A 21,684-nucleotide genomic window follows, 5' to 3' on the forward strand; every position below is an offset into this window, starting at 1 on the left:
TCCCACCATGCATGTGCACTGTCGCAAAAGCACACCACCAGCAATCCCCAAGTACCTCCCACACCTACCAGATGCCATTCTGTTGCATGGCCACTCATTTGAACAGCCACACAGTCACATGTGTGATGCTCTGTCTGGCAGGGCACAGGTGCATCTGTGTGTGAATTATAGATTGCCAAGGCATAATCATGGAGCCTCACATGTCCCTTTCTCTCCTCTTCACTCCCCTGCTGGACTGTCTGGTTTGTGTACGTTGTAATTACATCAATTGGAGTTGTCACATTTTCATTTCTTTGCTTTGTCACAGCCCCCCCCCCCCCATACACATTGGGGCATTCATATGCAGTGTTAGGGTTAGTGCTAGTATGTTTCGCTCCTTCAGAACTGTTCTCAAAATATTTCTACTCCTACCTATATCCAAAGATCTCAGAACAGACAATCAATTTAAGACCACAGAAAACTTGCACGTTTTTGAAAATGTGGAAATGCTCATATCCCTTCCCTTTAAAATAATAAAAGGGTTGTTGTTGGTGATGTGGATGCTGGGCTTCACATAGTGCCCCATTTGAAACCTGCTGCCAATAGCTATGGTTGGGTGGATTGAGAAAGAAGTGAAATGAAAGCTTCTGTGTATCAGAAGTGGATAAATTCCATTCATGAGCAATCCTAGCCTGTTTTACATTTTGCCCTAAATTCAGGATATTTGCAGAACGGACAAAACTTTCTAACATATTCAAATATGCATACGAGTTATACAGCACTGAATTACAAGAGGCTTTGTCCTTCCATTATCCTGAGCATTACATTTGCCTCTTAATTAGCTCTCAGTAATTATTCTTCCCACAGTCTGTACCAATAAATTAAAGCTGGATAATAATTACATCTCTTCATTTATCATCCTCATATTATACTATTTCTTCTGAAGAATCAACTTCAGTGCTTCAGGATATTTTAATGGAACAAAAAAAGAAATTACACCAGCTTCTACTACAAATCTATTTTTAAAAAGATATGCATATCTGTTTGTACTTGAAACCGAGTGAAGCTTTATTTAATTTTCTGTAAAGTAACACTTACCATTCCAGCCCTCCGTGCAATAACAGTGTGAAATTGCCCATCAGACACCTTCTTTGCTGTAGTAAGTTTATATGTGCCACTGCCAAGGTTGTATGAGAATCTCAGCCTCTCTTCTGTTATTTCAAGGGCTAGAAATTCTGCTCTATCTCCAGTCTGGTTGTCATAGTTATACAACATCAAAGCATTACTTTTGATAGTTGCAAACTTTATGTAAATATAATTATTATTTGGATCCATACTGGGGAATTCCATGTAAGACAGTTCTTCAAATCCATAGCTATTTACTTCACAGTGCTTTCCAAAAACACCTGTAAATTAAACACATAGTATTGATTAGAAACTGAAATTATAGATAAAATATTTATTTCAATGAATGAGTTAAGTCATATAGTTGAAGCTCTTCTAAAGGGACTTAAGAGTCTTAATTTTTTTTTTGCTTGATTGTGATTGTTTTTAAGATGAACAAACATTTCCTTAAATGTCTAGTTACATTTGTTTCTGTGCCCAATTTAAATTGCCAATGTACCTTAAACATTCTAAGCAGTTTGAGAATAAGGTGCTATCTGCATGTATATGAAACTGCCTAGGCCCAGAGACTTCCTGGGTCACAGAAGTCCTGCTTCAGGCCTGCGACCAAGTTCAGTTACACCACTGGGTAACAGACACTTTTTCCCCCTATGGTGATTTGTTGTTGAAAGGACCAGTGTGGTGTAGTGGTTTGGGTGTTGGATTAGGGCCTTGGAGACCAGGTTTTGAATCCTTGCTCAGCCATGGAAGCCCTCTAGGTGACCTTGTGCAAATCACATTCTCTCAGTTTCAGAGGAAGACAGCTGTGAAAACCTCTGAACAAATCTTGCCAAGAAAACACAGTGATAGATTTGCCTTACCATAAGTCAGAAACAAAGACACACAACAGAAATATTTTGTGTGAGATACAACTGGCCCTTTCTGCAGCTATTGTAAAAGGGCCTTAACAACATTTTTCAATCTGCTCCCAATTGTAATGGTGTGTATTTATGTTGCTAGCTTTGTTTATTGTACTACATTTACCATTTTGTGTTTTGAATACTGAAGTTTAACGCACAGGCCCTGAAATGGGCGTGTTGCGTTCCAAAATGGGGATGTGCATGGGCGTGCATGGAATGGGATGGGGTTAGGAACACTTTAGAACAGTTCTCAGAAATCGCGTCGTAGGATGCAATTTGAATGCCCAGAGGCAGTGGACGCATTCCCTTGTGCAGTAAAATGCGTTCCTAGTCCCATCCCGTTCTGTGCGCGCCCTCGTTTTGGAATGGAACGGGCCCGTTTCAGGGCCCATGCAATAAACTTCACTGTTTTTGCTTGTGGATTTTGTATTTTGTTGCATGGCCAATATGGTTATCCCTGAATCCAACTATGTCTCACAGACAGTAAAATAGACATTTCTAGCAGAATGGATTCCCCTTTCCTTCTGCCAGCCATCTTCCATTTTCAAAACAGGGTCCTATGTCTGCAACAGAGGGTGGAGGTACCAGAAAGAGAATACAGGCCCTAGATATAGGGGAATGGTGTGTGTGTGTGTGTGTGTGTGTGTGTAAAGAAAAGGAACCTTCTATTACATGAGCAAAGGTCTTCAACTTGCTTGATAGTTCCCATTTTTTTTTTTTGCAAATTCTGTAACTTATATGCATATTATTACATTGCAGATTGCTTTGCACTTGGAGAAACAGGATGTACACTTTTTAATATATATATATACATATATACTGTATTTGTTAAATTTATTCTTCTTGCATATGCATATTGTACATAGTCCCCAGGCTCACCAGGGAGCCTGTTAACAGCAATAGGGAGGAGAGCATTCCTGGAGTACCATCTTCATCCTAGCATGCTGGCAGTTTCATCCCAGATGCCTTTGGGATTTCATGGGCTCATTGGTGATAGTGGAAAACGTGCCAATTAGAAGCTAGCCAAATTAGTGAGCATAAAGTCACTTGTTCAGTCTAAATGGGGAGCGTTTTTACCACGTTCTGGCTAGGAGAAGTGGTTTTCTAACACTTGACAGACAGGTTGTCTGATTCTTCAACCTGTGCCAATCCAGGCTTCTTCAACTGTAACAAACAGTTGTGGGTAGTTTTGTTCCAACAAAAAGTGACCCCTTTACTTCATTGCCAAGCAACTGCCCTGCAAACTGCTGGGTCCACAAACACAAAAGGATCATTTTCATCCTCACTGATCCACTAGCCTATCCATTTCCCAAATATGCCCCCAATCATACACTTTCAGGAGCATATTTAGTTAGCCAGTCAGTGCAACTTAATTCCCTTTCTACAAAATTATTTTCTGTGTTGTTAGTGTGTGTGTGTGTGTGTGTGTGTGTGCTGCTTTTGTTTCCCACGCTTTAAAGCATCTTTTACTGAAGAACTAAGCACAAATGGTCTTATTTTAAAAATGTGATTGCTACGCCAAATAGACCGAAATAAAAAGAAAAGGCAATATGGAACCAGTGACAGTTACATTCCTCCTTGAATTGGCAGTACAACATCTTCTTTGTTCTTTAGATCTCAAGTCAGGATACAATGTATTTCTAAGAGTACGTGCAATATTTTTGCCATGCTGTTCACTATCTTATGACATATGGTCCCTATGTATCATCATATTCTCTTTCTTTCAAAATGAATTCTTTTTTAAAGCGCTTGGCTGAGGCCTATTAGTAAAGCTATCTATGGCTACCAGTAATGATGGCAGTATCTTTCTCCCATGGTCAAAGCCACAGGGGTGGTTAGGAACAACAGCAGATGGTTTTATTGTCCTCATGTATTGCTTTTGGGTCTACCAGAAGTGTTTGATTAGTTACTTTGCAATATTTATATAGTTTTTGTTTCAGTGTTGCAGAGTTTCAATTTAATGTTGGTTACTTTTTTAATTATAGTGTTGGTTTAGTGAATGGAAAGACCTGGAAGAATTATAGTTCTTCCAGTGAATCTGAAGTACCAACATGTCTACTTACCAAATGGACAATGGCAATAATATCCTTCCACCCCACTTTGGCAAGATCCTCCATTGAAACAGGGGTTGCATTCACAGTAATTGATGGTGGAGTCACAGATTTTCCCTGAAAGAGTAAAAAAGAGTTGCTGGATCAGAGATTTGTGCCAAATGAAAATAAAATTGCATGTAGACAACTTGATTTAAGAACAATATGGGAACATTTATATAAAAATCTGAAATTATCTCAATTTAGAAACAATCATCTGAATGTGAGTAATTAGAGGATGCATCGAATTTATTCACAGATATAATAATAAGTGACTTGGACTGTTTACCCTTAGCACTTGAGAGTGAGTTTTGTTACAATTCAGAAATAAGAAACAGTGCAATAATGTGGAATTTCCATAGAACATTTGTATGGTTCTGAAGGTACCATAATAAGATCCTGAAAATGAGGCCCAATTATATGATATTTAGCTATTGAGGGCCAAGATTACTGTATATAGTCAACTATAAGTCAACCTCATATATAAGTTCAGGGTAGGTTTGGGGGCCAAAATTATGGATTTTGCCATGACCCATGGATAAGTAGAGGATAAAACTTGGAGGCTCCTTCAGTGTGTGTATGTGTCTGCATGGCAAGAGGGACTCTATTTGAGGCTTTTTGCTTCAGAGTTTCAGCCTTCATTTCAGCCTTCTCTCCCCAGACAGCAGTGGTGCGGGTGTTGTTGTTCACTGCTTGATGGCGTGGATAAAGTTAAAGATCAAACAACACATAAAATCATCATTTTTTTAAAAAAAAATCATACCCAATATTGCCAAATTTTATTTTGAAGGAAAGGCACACATGACTGATGATATGAATCAGAGTCCATATTTGAATGGGGGCTACTCATACGAGCCACATCCCTGATTTTATAGGATTATTACTGATGTGGAAAGCTTCTATGCCAGGGATGGGCAACTGTAGAAGGATTGGGAACTGAATTAGCCCGCCAGAACTTGGAAGGTTGTATCCCCCCTTGCCGAGCACAAAATAATATATCACATTTTAAATACTAAATGCCTACTAGAGAACAAGAGTGCATTTAACCATGCTTTTTGGCCTTCCTGTGCAATGTTAGTCCATGGAGATGCTTTTTTAAAGAATAGGAAGTAAGCAGACATTATGTCCTGTTTATTTCCTGGTTTCAAAAGTTGCCCCAGGACTGGTCCAAACTGTGGTGGAAATGCCCTCCACTTTCCCTAGTTGGCATTTGGGAGCAAGATTTGAAAAAAAAACAAACCACTGTCTGACCCTTAGGGGAAATTAGGAAGCCTCCAAACATGGTGGAAATGCCCTCCATATCCTCTATTATTTATTATTATTTATTTATGGTATTTATACCCCACCCTTCAGCCCTAAAGGCTATCACAGTGGCTTACAATTATTATTTTTAATTAGACGGTTCCCTGCCCTCAGGCTTACAATCTAAAAGAGGGCCTTGGTCATTATGGAAGGGAACAAGCTATTTTGAAGAAAGGAAACAACCCATCAGAGGGCAGGGGGTCACAAAATTGGTGAGGGGCCACATGTGGTCCATGGGCAACACTTTGCTCCCCTGATCTATGCAAATAGGAACATCTCACTTTCCATATCGGGAAACTGATGACACACAGAAGCAGGGCTAGAAACACCCTTGTTCATGTGCTGAAGAAATGACATAACATGTGAATATCTGACTTTTAAAAATATGAATAATGCAACATGGCATTTGGCCCTAACTTTGTTATGTTAAGTTTTGTTGTTGTTGTTTTACTTTTATGAATCGCCCCATTCTCCATGATAGAATTACTGGGATATGTAGCTGTTTATCACTGTAAGGGATTCTCAGCATGGTGCAAATTGCACACTTTTATTGGCTTTTGTAGAGTTTTCTCCACTGAATTTAATTAAATTTGCAGACCTGAAGATGGGTTGATTTTTTAAAATACACTCCTCAGGCTATTTTTTCCTCTCCAAAACATTTCACAGCTCTATAATTAATTGCATATGCTTCAAATAATAATGTTTTGATGAGTGAAACCAGTGATTTGCTTGAGTAAATTATGCCCTGAAGTTAAACAAATCACCAAATGACTAGCTTCATGAACTTTCAAGGAGTGAAAGTAGTTGATCTGCAAGTTTCAGTTTCATGAATTTTGTTCACCACCTATTTCAACTAAATCAGACAGGAACTAATTTTGATATGTTAGTGAGGGCAATATTTACTCTATATATGCACATGCCTTGTACAGCTGTAATAGTATAAAACAATAAATGGTTTATGTTCTTAAGACAAAAGGCTTCCCAAAGCTGCAATCCTAGCTATCAAGGACTGAGTTCAACATCAGGACCTAATCTCTTGATAAGTGGGTAAAGGAATGTAGCTTAAAGATGCTCACATGAAAATAAACTTCTTTGAAATCAACAGAATCAATTTCTTAGTTTTTCAGTGTTCTTTTTTTATGTGTTCATGTGCCCTGGGTCAAAGGGAACAAGTGAATTGCATGCAGCTGGATCTCCATTAGTGGCTATGAAGCCACTAGGAAACATGGACAACTTACTATGCAACGTAGTAGTATTGATGAAATCAAGCAATCTTATCTCCAAGTAGATTACTATAGAACTACCCACTACGTTTTAGCACTCCTGAATCAGTGGCAACAAAATATATTGTCATGTACAGTTGGCTCTTCTTATACACGGATGTTTTATACACAGATTCAAGCATCCACTGTTTGAAAATGTTCGAAAAAAGTATGAATTTCAAATATCAAACCTTGATTTTCCATTTTTTAAAACAAGGGACACCATTTTGCTATGTCATTATATTTAATGGGACTTGAGCATCCACGGATTTTGTTATCCATGGGGGATCTTGAAACCAAACCCCAGCGTATAACAAGGGTCCAGTGTATTACATCAAAGGTTTGCACATTTGCACATTTCAAGAAAGTGTTAGTCTTTCTCAGAAAGTTGCACACCAATCTCTTGTCTAAATTATGAAATGATTTTACAAATACTCCCTCATTAATTCTAAAACAGTTCAGAATATAAGAAATGTATGTTTCATGAAATATTCCATCTTGTAATCAATTCTTTTCAAAACAAGTAATTTCTGATTTATGGCGAATCTAACACAAATCTATCATGGGGTTTCTTGGTAAAATTTGTTCAGAGAGGGGCTTGCCTTTACCTCCTTCTGTGACTGAGAGTACGTGCCTTGCCCAAGGCCACCCAGTCAGTTTCCATGGGTGAGCTGGGATTCGAACCCTGGTCTGCAGAGCCATAACCCAACACTCAAGCCACTAGCTATGCTGGCTCTCAAAACACAATATGATCATCATTAATACCCATAATTATAACAGAGTATTTAAATGTCAGTTGTTATACTGAGGTAATTTTTATTCTAGTTATGCTCACTGAAATAAAGCACATAGAGTGATAAAGTGAAATGCAGCCAATCCAACCTAATAAGTCGGTGAAAAATCTCTATACTTTCTGTCTTGAGGTAAAATTCATTCTAAAAATCTATAATGCATGAACTCAAATCAACAGAACATACTGAATAATAAAACATCAATAGTTTACAAATAAGAAACAGTTCTTGCCCTAATCCAGTTGGGACCATGTACACATATGTTTGCATGCATCATTTCCCATCCAGCTTCAGTTAACAGTTTCATGAGACAGGACATGATAACATGGGCTAAATAATTTTTTTATTCCATCTACAGTAGACTCCTCAAAACAAATGAAGCTGGATTAGTCATCTATTATTCAAGTTTCATTTATCTCAGCAGGCCTACTCTAGCTGAACATTTGGATTTAGCCCTATGTCCTTATGTCTGTTTTGCATTTTATGGCAGAATTGCAGGTTATGTAGCTCTGTGATCCTTTTACTGAACTTTTGTTGTTGTTTTTACACAAGTTTGCAATTTGAAGTGAAACATGTGTGTGTGTGTGGGGGGGGGTGGAGTTATAATTTTTCTCTGTCCGCTTGCTATATTTCCTCTTGAAATCATCCCAATTGTTTTTATTCTATAAGCAAAAGGTTATGAATACTTGAACCATTTCCCCATTGGAGTAGGAACAATTTTGAGCAGAAAAATGGTATATGAAGAAAGGGAGCAATTTCAGACAAAGCTTTTATGTTGTTTTTGTTGTGTTATATAGGCTGGTTTGTCATACAGCCTTTAGAAGATGTCATCAGCTTATTTGCAGCATTTAATTAATTTCATTTTGTCACACTGTTACCTTCAGTGTGAATAATCTGGTTTCTCCTTTCTAAACTTCCTATGAATTAAAGACGTTTGGAAAAAACACAGACTCTTTGATGCACTTTAGAGCAGCAATTAGAGTAGCCAGGTTTTCAAAAATTCCTGACATGTGAGGCTGACAACCAGGGAGTAGCTATTAACAAGTTTGTGTTCTACCTAAATACCAAATGAAAATATTGAATTCAGTTAACTAAGCCATACGTTTCTCTGTAAAATTAACATATTGTCCACTTACATGATATATTACCAAGCAAATGTACTGAACTGGCTCTCTGAATGGATTATGTTGGAAAATCAGAAATTGCTAAACATAGAAGGGTTTGACAATGGATGGCATGCATATATTTGATATAATAAAGCTGCTGTTCATAAAGAATTTGAACAACATGTAATACAGTGATCTCTTCTGAGAATATGGAAAAATTCCAAGAAAAAACATATAGGAAAATACCGTTATGGGTGTCACACAAGAGATTTTCATTGGAAGATGGAAGACATTGGATATGTGGATGAAATATCATGACATTTTGTGTAAGGTGGGCCCAAATAGATATTAAATAAAACAAATAGAAAGACTGTCACAATTGGACTGTACTTGCAATTGAAAGAAAGGTTTAAAATGGATCAAGAAATAGAGCATTTTGGAGAAGATGCTAAAGCTTTGATGAGATCCTTTTAAATCCCGGAGATAAAAAGCCTTCTAAAGTATATAAAACATTACTAAACAGGGACCAAGAAGATGAACCAGTCACAGCTGTAGAAATAAAGTGGGCTATTGATCTGAGCCATACGATAGATATGGAGAGCTGGAATTACGCAAGAGTTAAAACACAGAAATTTACTAGATCACAAGATCTAAAATAAAACTTTTGGAAACTTGAACAAAGATGGTATTTGACTCCAGCTAAAATTGTGAAAATATACAGTACTAACTCTGGCAAATGCTGGAAATGTCAAAGCAAGAATGGATCATGGTTTCATTTTTGGTGGTGGTGCCCAAAGCTAAAAACCTACTGGAAAAAAGATACATTTAATGCTTAGGCAGATACTGAATGTAAATTATGAATTGAGACCAGAAATTTATCTGCTGATTATGTTAAATAAAATTCCTCCTCAAATAGAAAGGAAATATTGGCAGGAGCAAGATTATTGTTAGCATTGTCATGGAAAAAATAAGGAAGTGCATCATTGGATTAATATGGAGGGACAACTGTATAGGAAAGAGTGGGTAATTGTGCCAAAAGCCATTCTTTGAAACCCTTCTCACCATTGGGCCACCCCTCCATGCAAAAATGATGTATCTTTTCTGTATCTTTTTTTTTGGGGGGGGAATGATTTTCAGCATTTTTTCAGCTTCTGAAGGGGCTTGGGAGTCACAGGGAGCAAAACTGCTGTAGCAGTGTAAAACTAATTTGACTGGCTTGGGAGTGGGAAAAAACAGCTGGAAAATTTGTAATTTAGGGGCTCAGGGGAGGGGTATGGAGGTGTTCACATACAATATCATATAAAATGGAATTCATGGGCTGCATAGAGCCTACAGTTTGCAATTTCTCCACCCCTGAGGTAGAAGGTAGCCCCTCCTCTACTTTATGGACAGTATTTTCATCTTTAAATCACACACCAGAACTTTTCTGAAGATCCTACAAATTCACTGCTTGTGAGAGTGAATTGGAATGAATTCTCCTTTTCTTATACAGAGGTATATCCTGCTTTACTAGTGTGAATAACATACTGTAATAGGAAACACACCAAAGCAACAGAAATGCATTGAAATTGCTTTAGTTGCTAAAGAGGACATTGGGAAGTCCAATGCTCCAATTCCTATTGCTCTTATATTTGAAAAATGATTTGATAATGTGAAGAATCTTTCATCTGAAATCTCTTAGGATTAAGAAGTATGCTTCCTATTCATCTTTTGTACTAATCTCAGACAGTTTACAAATATTTGTGCTGTGACTTCCTTGTATCATCTACTACACTGAATTTTTCTGTGGGATAAAAGCACAACTGCTCCCCTCACTGGATGCTCTGATATTATACACACTCACTATCCATCACATGTCTTTAATAAAATACTTGCTTTCAACAACAAAAAAGAAAATTAACATTGTGCAATGTGGGCAAATGTCACATGTGGCAGACATCATACGTGACATTCATTTCAGCAAATCACTGTAGTTTCATTATCCACAATTATAAGCTACAGGGCTGATGTGACTGTATTCTGTGATATGGCTAAAATGAGTGTTCTGCTGAGGTGTCCCAGTGAGCCACAAGGCACATGGCTATTTACCCTCTGATGGTAATGACTTAAAGGATTACTGCAAATGTCCCCTGGGATTGTTCTCCTCTGCTGCTGGCCAAATAATTTGATGTGCCAGTTCAATGTGAAACACAATCTCAGATCATTAAATTAATTAGAGCAGCCATTCAATTATGGGTAATTACTTGTGACCTGAGGCTCAGCAGGCTGCACTGATGAAGTACACATAGAAAGATCCCATCAAAATCTTTTATGTCAAGCTTTCACAGAGAACATGTGTTAGTTGCCACAGTCTTTAAATGAAGCAGTCTATCAATGAAACAACTATTGCTGGTTCTTTTTGTCAAAAAGCTAGGTGGCATTTTTTGTGCTAGGTTGATAAATTGCAAAATCCTGATTATGATTTTCATATTAACTTCTCTGTGTTAGTTGACTAAGATGGAAAGTTGCAAGCTTACTTTTTTCTATACTCTCTCTCTCTCTCTCTCTCTAGTGTTTTAAAGTGTTTTTGGTTGTTTATAAGGTCAAATTCTCAGGTAATTTCTGTGAAACATAATTCCTCTAATAATTTTTTAAAGTCTGAGATCTACATGCAACTGTTTGCCCCAACTACAGTAGAACCACTGAATCAATGTGAAATTGGTAGTTAATACTTTTGTACACTCCACTGATTCGATGGGTCTACTCTAGTTGGGACTAACAACTGGACTTAGAGATCTTGTAGCACCTTTGAGACTAACTGAAAGAAAGATGTTGACAGCATGAGCTTTCGTAGACTTCAATCTACTTCCTTACACATTTTCTGGACTTAGGTCCTACTGCCCACCAACAGAAGATGGTGGAGTAAAGTTGTTTATAACTGTAGGGTGCAGATCATTTGAGTGAACCCTCTTCATAATACATAGAATGCTGCTTATTCACTATACTGATGTAACTACATTGACATAAGTGGTGGCAGCAAGAGGGAAAAGGATGCTGTTACTGAAGTCATTAACAAATTAAAGAATTGGAGAAATATGCTTGTCAAACCCGGCAGATTTTGTCTACCCTGAGAACCAGAATGTTACTTTGGATAAGTGCAACCACTACTACAGTGAACCAAGAGGCATCTTAAACACTCAAGACAAAGCACAATTGAAACCCTTCTCTCTGGCTCACTAGTTTTCTTGATGTAGAAATGTTTACTGTGAAACACAAAGTGGTAAAACCCAGGCACACCATCTACTGTCTAGATTGATTGGGGGTGGTGGTATCAAGAAAGGAGAATAATGTGGTTATCAATTTTTTTTAATGGTGTTGCTTCAACTCTATTATCTAAATTTATATTTTTAGAATGGGACAACAAAGGAGGCTATGGATACAACTACAATGGCCACTCCACATCACTTGGGCTTAGGGGTGAAGGACCCTTGTGAATGTATAAGAACAGCAAATTAAAAACAAACAAACAAAAACAACAGCACTAATCGTTTTATCCAAGAGAACACCTCTGTAGGATTCTCCTGGTTTTCCACTGCAACTCTGTGGTTAATATCTGCCAGAAGTTTATCATAAAGTCATGCTGGAGGACCTACAAATGTCCAGAGAAGTGTTTTTTTCTAGTAACTTCTAAGTTCTTCAGCACAACTCTGTGGTCAATGTCTGGCAGAGTTGCACTGCAAGACCTAGAGATTGCTAGAGAGAATATATTAATCAAACCACAGACAATCAAATCTACAAAAGTCAAAGCCACAAATGTGGAGGGCCAACTGCAATTAATCTCCCTAATTTGCTATGAGAATAAGCACATATGCAGAAGCAAATTCTTACCTGTATAACCAGTTTTGCAAACACAGTTGAAGCTTCCTGGGAAGTTCTGGCAGAGAGCACCATTTTTACAAGGGCTGGACAGACACTCATTGATGTCTCTTTCACAGGCCATTCCAGTAAAACCGCTGGGACAACTGCAAGAGAATCCTCCTACCAGGTTGTGGCATGTTCCACCATTGTGGCATGGCAATGGTAGACATTCATCTATGTCTGTTTCACACAATGTCCCATCATATCCTGGCATGCATTTGCATGTAAAAGGCTGAAGAGGTTCATTTCCCATGATGATGACTGGGACACTGTCATGGCTCTTTAACACAGGACTCACACCTAGTTTTCTCAAGCAGCTGCCTCCATTTTGACAAGGATTTTGTAAACATGAGTCATGATCCACAGACTCTATTCGCACTCCGCTTTGACGGAAAAGGATTTCTTTGATGCTTTCAAAGAAAGTAATCACACCACCAGGGTTTACATATTGATAGTTGTTCCGCTTCACAGCTGCCATAATGAAAGTTCGATTGTTCTTCTCATAAACCCCATAGAGTTGCACAGCAGTTCCTAATCCAGTCATCTGTGAATTGGCTATTCGCAAAAAATGAAGGTAGTGATTGGTCAAAAACTCTCTCAGTGATTGCACACTAAGACGAAGAAGAATGCTGTTGTCAATGGTGGCATTATTGAATCCTGAAAAGAAAACTCTAATACTGCTGGTGACTGAGTTGTGTAACCCATCATCACTCAGGACTGTCAAATCAAATGTCCCATCTGTGGACCTTGCCAAGGAATTCAAATCACAAGTCCCTGGTGGAATACTGAAGAGGCTTGTAACTCCTGATGTAAGAGAGCATTGAAAGCTATCCAAAACATCTGGATCCTGAGGTTTTACATTGCCTAATATTCCTCCAGGGAACAGATTGCCATAATAATGAACAAAAATCTCTACTGTTCTAGGCTGGGATGGGTTATCATTTTGGTCTATTACCTTTATGTGTACAGTTCCTGTGGAAGACATCTGGGGTATGCCTGAGTCTCTTGTAATCACAGACAAATAGAAATCACAGATTTGTTCTCTGTCAATCTCTCTTGTTGTGGTTAAAACTCCAGCAGTACTGAGACTAAAATAACTGGTTGCTGTACCTGTGCTAAGCAAATGATACAAAAAAGGGCCTTGATTTGGAGGAAGGTCAGGATCAGATGACTGAAGTGTCATCACAAGCGTCCCTGCTCTGTTATTTTCCATTATTTCTCCTTCGGTGGTGGAAAGGATGGGCCCATTATCATTTATATCTTCTAGAGTTACCAACAGGGAAGCACTTCCTGTAGCTGATGGGGCTCCTGAGTCTATTGCTAACACAGATAAATTGAAGACTGGTAAAGTTTCTCGATCCAGTTCTGCAGTCACTGTAACCTGTCCTGTCTGTGGGTTAATAGAGAAGGCACCATTGTTGTTACCAGTACCAATAAAATAGGAGAATCTGTTCCAGCTAGGCAGAGAGTCTGAGTCAAAGGCACTGACAAATGTGACATGGGTTCCTGTAGGAACACCTTCGCTGATTTGTACATTGTATATTTCCAAGCTGAAAACAGGAGGGTCATTGGCATCTAGAACTGTGATATTCACAGCTACTTCATCTATGTCTGCACCACGAATGCTTCCTGCATTTTTTGCAAGCACCTTCAGTGAGATTCTTTCTTCTTTTTCCCTGTCAAGTGGACCTGTGACATAAATCTGTCCACTACTGCTATCGATCTGGAAACCCTTTTTTCTGCTATTGCCAAAGATTAGATAGTGGACTTCCCCATCAGCTCCCATATCACGGTCACTTGCAAAGACTTCTCCCACAATAGTGCCTTTAGAAGCAGCTTCAGAAACTTCAAAATAGTATAGCTTGGACACAAATCGTGGCACATATTCATTTGTACCTTTTAGGTGGATATTGACATTAGCAAAGCTGCACCTCTCTTCATCAGGGACATTAAAAGCCTTTATGGTTAAGTGATAGCTCTGTTTTGTTTCATAATCTAAAAATCCTTGAGTTGTAATGATTCCAGTATTAGGATCAATAGCAAACAGATCACTATCTGAAGACTGTATGGCATATGCAATCACAGCATTGGATCCTGAATCAGCATCAGTTGCACTAAGATGAATAACAGTTGTCCCACTAGGAGCATTTTCTAAAACACTTGGAAAGTAATCCTCTGGACTAAAAGCGGGTGAATTATCATTCACATCAATAACATTCACAGTGATGCTACAGTACCCTGTTCTAGCAACCCACCCACCATCTACAGCACTAACAGTCATCTCATGCTTCTGACACACTTCATAATCAAGAGGCTTAGCAAGACTTAATGCACCAGTAGATGTGTTTATTGCGTAGTTCCCATCCTCATTTCCAGAAGAAATGTTGTATTTGATTAGTCCATTCATAGCAGCATCTCTGTCCCTTGCTGATACAGTTCTGAGAATAGCTCCAACAGCTTGACTCTCAGAAACAGTGATACTCACATGGCTTTGAGAGAATTCTGGAGTATGATAATTCTCTTCTGTTACTACTATCTGCACACTCACTTCTGATGAGAGGGGAGGATTACCTTTGTCCTTAGCTTTTACTTTTATTAGAAAACTTTTATTCATATCATTCATTAGTGAAGAACTTACTGAAATCCAGCCTGTACTACTATCCAGATTAAATTTATCTATTAGATTCTTATTTGAAAAAAAGTATTCCACTTCTGAATTTAAGCCAAAGTCTTTAGCATCAACTGCAGTAACTTTAATTAGTTTGGTCCCAACAGCTACATTTTTAGTGACAGGTGTAAAATACTGACTTGAGAGAAAATGGGGTGCATTGTCATTACTATCCATAATATTAATTGTGACAGTTGTCTCACTCAACAAAGGGGGACTGCCTCGATCAGAAGAGGTAACTATAAAGCTGTGCCTGTTAAGATTGGCATTGCTAGAGCCACTGGAATTTTGAAACTTTAAAGATTGCTTATTGAAAATTTCCCCTGTGGAAGCATTAATTCTGAAAAACTCTGATTGGGATTTTATGAAATAGAAGACTTCTCCATTAGATCCTTCATCTAAATCTGTTGCAGATATCTGGGTCACCTTTGATCCAACTTCCTTAAGTTCAGGACAATCCAAGTAATAGGATGGTTTTGTAAATCTTGGAGAATTGTCATTGATATCTGACACGAATATGGTCACATCTGTGCTCACCGTCCATCCAGAATCATGCGCAGAAACTCTGATCCTGTAGCGATCTGTGTCTTCCCGGTTTAGAATTCTGCTGACTGTAATATCCCCTGTATTGGGATTTATGACAAATGGTATATTTGTTTCCTTTAGTGAATATCTGCTGATAGCATTTACTCCAATATCTTCATCTGCTGTTGTGACTCGTGTAACTGTGTAACCCAAGGGTGCATTTTCAGGTACAAGAGCACTGAATATTTGAGAAAATTTGGGTGCGTTGTCATTTTCATCTATCACATTAATGAGTACCTGCACTGTTGTACTTTGAACAGGGTTACCCCTGTCTGAAGCTTTTATAGTTAGTGTGTATTGGGCCACATTCTCCCTGTCTAAAGGTCTGACACTTCTGATTTCACCATTTGCACGATGGATACTGAAACTATTATCCACATTGCCACTGACTATTTCATAATTTAACTGTCCATTTGGGCCACTGTCTTTGTCCACAGCAGTTACAGTAATTATTTTAGAAGGTGAAATATTCTCCATTACTTCAACAATGAATGGGTCTTGTTCAAATACTGGCACATTATCATTTATGTCTATCACTGTTATTTCAAGTTTAACGTAAGAAGAAAATGGAGGAAAGCCCATATCTCTTGCTTCAATCCAGACAACATATTTCTGTATTGCCTCATAATCTAAAAGTTGGCTGATGGAGAAGTGCCCTGTTAGCTGGTCAATCTGAAAAGTGCTGCCAATGTTACCACTAGCAATATAGTAAGACAAGGAATCGCCTCTGGATGACATGCCAGAAATGGAAGTAATGAAGGTCCCAGCTGCTTGATTTTCAGGAAAGGTGAAACTGTGCTGTTCAGCCTGAACGTGAGGGAAATCTGCTCTGTTCACAAATCTTACAGTCACAGTTGTAGAATCTGAGTTTGGTTGCAAGCCTCCATCATTCACATTAACTGTAAAGGTCATTTCAGAAGTCCCAGTTAGTCGTTCAGCAGCCATAATTGCTCCTCGTGTTGGATCAATGTGGAATTTTTCAGAATTTTTCCCCGAAAGGGAATAGTGAAGCTCAGCATTTGGTCCAGCATCAGCATCTGTAACTGTCACTGCAAATACAAATGTACCTGCAATGAAAAAGAAAGAAGACTATTAAATTCTGTGAAAATGAATGTTAGTGGGTCTTACATAGAAATTATATCCACCAACGAATACAGTGCTCATAGAGTGATACATGTACTCATTTTGATAGTCAGAAAAGGAAAAAAAGGACACTGCTTTATAGATGAATAACTCAATCAGGAAAGCCACACCCTTAAGTCTGAGCATAACATACTGAGCAGGGCTACTGGTGATAGGGTGGCTTGGATGTCTGCCATTCATAGGATCACTGTAAGTCAAAGTTGACTTGACAGCAAGTGACAACAACAAACATTTAATAGATGAGAGGCTAAAATTCAAAAAGTTGTTAGCACATAGTAAGATATGCATTTTATGCATTTCTTTCATTCAAACTAAAAGTTTAAAGTCTAAAAGTTCACAAACTGGGCATTTATTCATATAAATTTTATTTGGCCTGTATAGCTTTTAAAATAAATAAATAAAAATTAAAAATCATTTTAATATATAAAAACATTTAAAAATGGTTAGTAAGACCTTTTCCTCCACCAAATTGACCAAAACATATATATTTCATAACATACATTTATCTATTTATTTCATGTGCAGTGCAATTCACTATTAATCACAAGTAATTCCCAATATGTTCAGTAGGGCTTAGTCAAAGGTAGGTTTGTATGGAATTGCAGTCTGAAATACGCAAATAAAGGGTGGTGGTCATAAAAACCAAAAATATACACTGAAATCTGCATACAGAATAACTATTCATTAAAAAGAGACAACACAAAACATTAACCCAGCATTTTCCATTCTATTTTGATCTTGCACTCATAAAGCTGAAACTAACAGTTCTAACAATTCCTTAAATGATGCTCTTGTTTGTAGCCATGGGTAGGGAATATATATGTAGCTTTCCAAATGTTGTATTGCAACTCCCATCAGTGCAAGCCGGTGTATTCAATGGGGAAGGAAGTTTGATATTACAGTTCCATAACCCTTGGAGCAACTCATAATTCACTTGGAAAGGACAGAATCCATGTGGGTAATTAGTAGTCCAGAGATCAAGAAGCCAAAAAACCAATCCAGAAAACCAAGAGAAGCAGAGGATTACCCAAAATAGTAGAATCAAAGAATCACAGAGTTGGAAGCGACCCCAAGGACCATCCAGCTCCTGCCATACAGGAAATCACAATCAAAGCATCGCCAACAGATGGCCATCCAGCCTCTGTTTAAAGACCTTCAGAGAAGAAGACTCCACCACACTCCAAGGGAATGTGTTTCACTTTCAAACAGTTCTTAATGTCAAGACGTTCCTCCTAATGCTGAAGTGGAATCTCTTTTCCTGTAGCTTGCATCCATTGTTCCATGTTTTAGTAGTCAGAGTTTGTTTGAAGAGTCCAGAAAGCAGGAAATGGCTTGGGTGTCTCTTCCACAGAGGGATATAGGCATTGCTTCCAGCAGGTGATCAACATTTGCTGCCTGCCTTATCAATTCAGTGAGATGGTCCAAGTGGTGAAAGCATCCTCTTCTCTTTTGTGCTGTTTTGATATTAATGCCTGCCAGATTGATCTCGGATGTTAATATTATTATTTGTACATGTAAATTTCAGGGACCAATGTAAACATCTACCTTTCTCAATTATTGTCTTAAGTAATTAACATACTCTTAATCATGCTCTTATTAGCTTACCTGAACTTGTTGGTGAAGGAATATGAGTGACATAAGGATGATGTTGAAATTTGGGGGGATTGTCATTGACATCAGAAACAATGACAAGAACACTTGTAGAACTGGAAAGAGCATTTGGGAAGCCACCATCTCTGGCTACAATGATCAATGTGTAATTCTCCTTAGTCTCTCTGTCCAACAGAGCACTTGTGATGATCTGCCCAGTGGAAGGGTTGATGGTGAACTGTGAATTTCCACCACTAAGACTGTAGCTGCGGAAAATCAAAGAGGGATACATTTTACATATCTATTTATTTATAAAATATGCTGGATTTTTATTATATTTCTACAAATAATGTATGCTGTAAATTGGAAAGCAAAATATTTTTTTATTTATTACAGATATGTCCTTCCTTTACCTCCAAAATGATCTACAAGGCATCTTAAAATCAAGAAAGAAAGAAAACATACAAAAACATAAGCAAATGGAAATGCTGTTGTACCAGGTGATGGTACACAAGTATAAATGAAATGAATGAAAATATTCATATTCCTATCTACTTGTATTTATTTTAAAGTCAATATTGCATCAATATCAAATCATTCTTGCAAATGTCCTTAAAAATTTTGGCCTTTCAAAACAGGAACATTTAATCTAACAGGGGCCAAAAAAGGTGATGCAAAAACTGAGGAATAAACTTTTTGCACCTCACAGGCAGCTGTAATTTCTGAATGCTTTCCAAACAGAGCCCTTCAGACAATACTTTTTGTATATTAATCCAGATATTCCCAAACTTATGTGGCCAGATCTCTTGCTTCCATATTTAATTGCTAATGAACTCTAAATGTCTTTGTAAAAACAAATAATTCTTAACTTCTGGTAATATTTTTTTATATATATACAGTGATAAGCATTTATTTTAACTGTAGTTATGGTGAATAATTTCAAGATTAAAGCCTAAATGAACAAACTGAAAAGATACTGGCTTACTCACAGACCTGATTATGAACACATCCTAATTTAATTTACTATCTAGAACATCTCAGTATGTTAGGTGAACTAAGGAAGTGGCAAAACCACCTTTGAGTATTCCTCACCTAAGAAAACTCTATGACATTGATAAGGTTGCCATAAGTGATATAATTTTTTAATGAATTAATAGTTTTATAGTTCTACTGGCTGTATATGGAACACCAATAATCTCATATGGCCTGTATAAACATAGATATGTGTGTATAGATAGAATAGTAATTTACAACCCATGAAAAGACTGATTAAAAGTAATTGGTTTGCACAAAACAAGTGTGTTCTGTCAGTTTATGCTTTCTCTTTCATACAGTGATAAAGCATTTCATAAATTTTACAGTTTAATGCTTTACATGCATAAATGCACACATATGTAGAGTGAATGCTTCTATAGATACCTACAACTGCAGTAGTAAAACAGTCTGAAATCATATTGGAAAAAATGTGATGGTTACTTAGCATAGCTTTCTAATTTTCAATCAAGAAATGAAAATAAGAAATGCATAGGATACTGCTAGACTATAGTTAGATAAAATGAATGGTAACAAGCAATCATAACCAGTCACTAATTCTAGGGAAATGCCTTGAGATGTCAAACTGATTGCTCAATGCAAAACGCATCTGTGAACCCCACTTCTTGGAAGATGAATTGAAGCACCTGGACCGGGCTCTACAGGCTAATGGTTATTCCAGATCAGACATCAGAAGGGCTGCCAGGCCCTGGAAAACCCAGAGGAGTGAAGACAAGCAGCCACCAAAAGGTAAGGTATTTTTACCATACATCAAAGGAGTCTACAGACAGAATAGGCAAATTGGTGAGGAAGCACAACCTTCAAATGGTTTACAAATTGACGAAGAAAATTCAGCAAATGAGTTTACTGCATACCATGCAGCTGCGGACAAGTCTACATAGGGACCACCAAACGAAGTGTCCAAACACAAATCAAGGAACATGAGAGACACTGCAGACTGGGTCAGCCAGAAAAATCAGCAGTAGCAGAATATGTTACAAACCATCCTGGGCATAAAATACTGTTTGAAAACACTGAAATTCTGGACCATGCCAACCACTACCATGTCAGGATGCACAGGGAAGCCACTGAAAGCCACAAACACTTGGGCAACTTCAACAGGAAAGAAAGAATCCTTAAAGTAAACACAGGCGCGTTACAGACGGGCCAATGAGACGCCATCGTTACGCGCGAGGGGTGGCGCTTCCTGACGCACCTTGCCCCTCGCGCGTAACGAGTACGTCAAAATGGCAGCGCCGCATACAGATGAGTGCCGCCATTTTGACATCACGGACGCATAGCATCCAGACGTCATGTGCCAGAAGTGGTGCCGTGAGTGCGTGCCTTGCGCTGCCACTTCCGGGGTGCAGGAAGAAGCGCCATTTTGGTGCTTCTTTCTTGCTGCGCCTGGAAACCGCGCGGTTTGGCTGCTGTGGTTCCTGGATGCAGCAACCTGCAGTGGCACGATACCGCCCATTTTGGGCGGTCTGTAATGCGCCAAAGTTTTGTTACCAATCCTGCAAAATAGCAAAACCAGGACTCAGCAAATGCAAATGAAAAACCACTCAGGGTCAGGGGCTTTCCCAGCAGACAATGATCACCAATTAACAGATACGAATCCTCTTTTGCATATCCTCCCATCCTGGGGCCCTGCCATCAACAACAGAACAAAACACAGATTAACATAGGAATCAATCCTCCTCACCCAGGGTCACACAGTATATATATACCCACTCTCTTCCAGGTCAGCATTCTCTGCAGATGCCAGCCACAGATGCTAGCAAAACGTTAGGAATAAACTCTTCTAGAACACGATCACATAGCCCGAAAAACCTACAAAAAACTATGATTGCTCAATTATTATTTCTAAAGAAAGCAATCACTTGGAATGTAGCACTATTCTTAATATGTAGGTAAGAACTGGAGGGGGAATATGAATTTCTCCATACTTGAATCCAAAGAAACACTTTTCAGGTGAGTGTCACTTTCGTACAGTATAATCTTGAAATTAACCACAGGACCAGAGTAAAATGAAAGTTACCAGTTTTGGGGGTCACAGTTCCTTCAGGTTTAATAGATGAAAAAAAAAACAGGTTAATAAAGGTTGAACTGCTTTCTATTGAATCATGTTTCAAACCTTACCACAGCTCAAATGGCAACCACAGAGATTATCACATGCAGCTTTTAAACTGCAATTCTCCTGGGAAGGAAGTGG

At 38.2% G+C, this 21,684-nt stretch overlaps 1 protein-coding gene across 2 annotated transcripts in view; it reads right to left on the minus strand.

Moving 5' to 3' along the window:
• Positions 1-21,684, minus strand: part of FAT4 (FAT atypical cadherin 4) — a 173,298-nt gene that overhangs the window by 22,338 nt on the left and 129,276 nt on the right. The window contains exons 8-12 of one of the 2 annotated variants that reach the window (XM_042468500.1): positions 18,453-18,703; positions 15,657-16,771; positions 12,422-13,841; positions 4,067-4,171; positions 1,078-1,385 (exon numbers count right to left, since the gene is read on the minus strand). In XM_042468500.1, the coding sequence (XP_042324434.1) occupies positions 1,078-1,385; positions 4,067-4,171; positions 12,422-13,841; positions 15,657-16,771; positions 18,453-18,703 (3,199 nt within the window). Of the gene's footprint in view, positions 1-1,077; positions 1,386-4,066; positions 4,172-12,421; positions 16,772-18,452; positions 18,704-21,684 lie in introns of both variants that reach the window. The other variant, XM_042468499.1, reaches the window with a different exon arrangement.

This window comes from Sceloporus undulatus, chromosome 5, assembly GCF_019175285.1.
Source record: "Sceloporus undulatus isolate JIND9_A2432 ecotype Alabama chromosome 5, SceUnd_v1.1, whole genome shotgun sequence".
In the NCBI taxonomy this organism is placed as follows: domain Eukaryota; kingdom Metazoa; phylum Chordata; class Lepidosauria; order Squamata; family Phrynosomatidae; genus Sceloporus; species Sceloporus undulatus.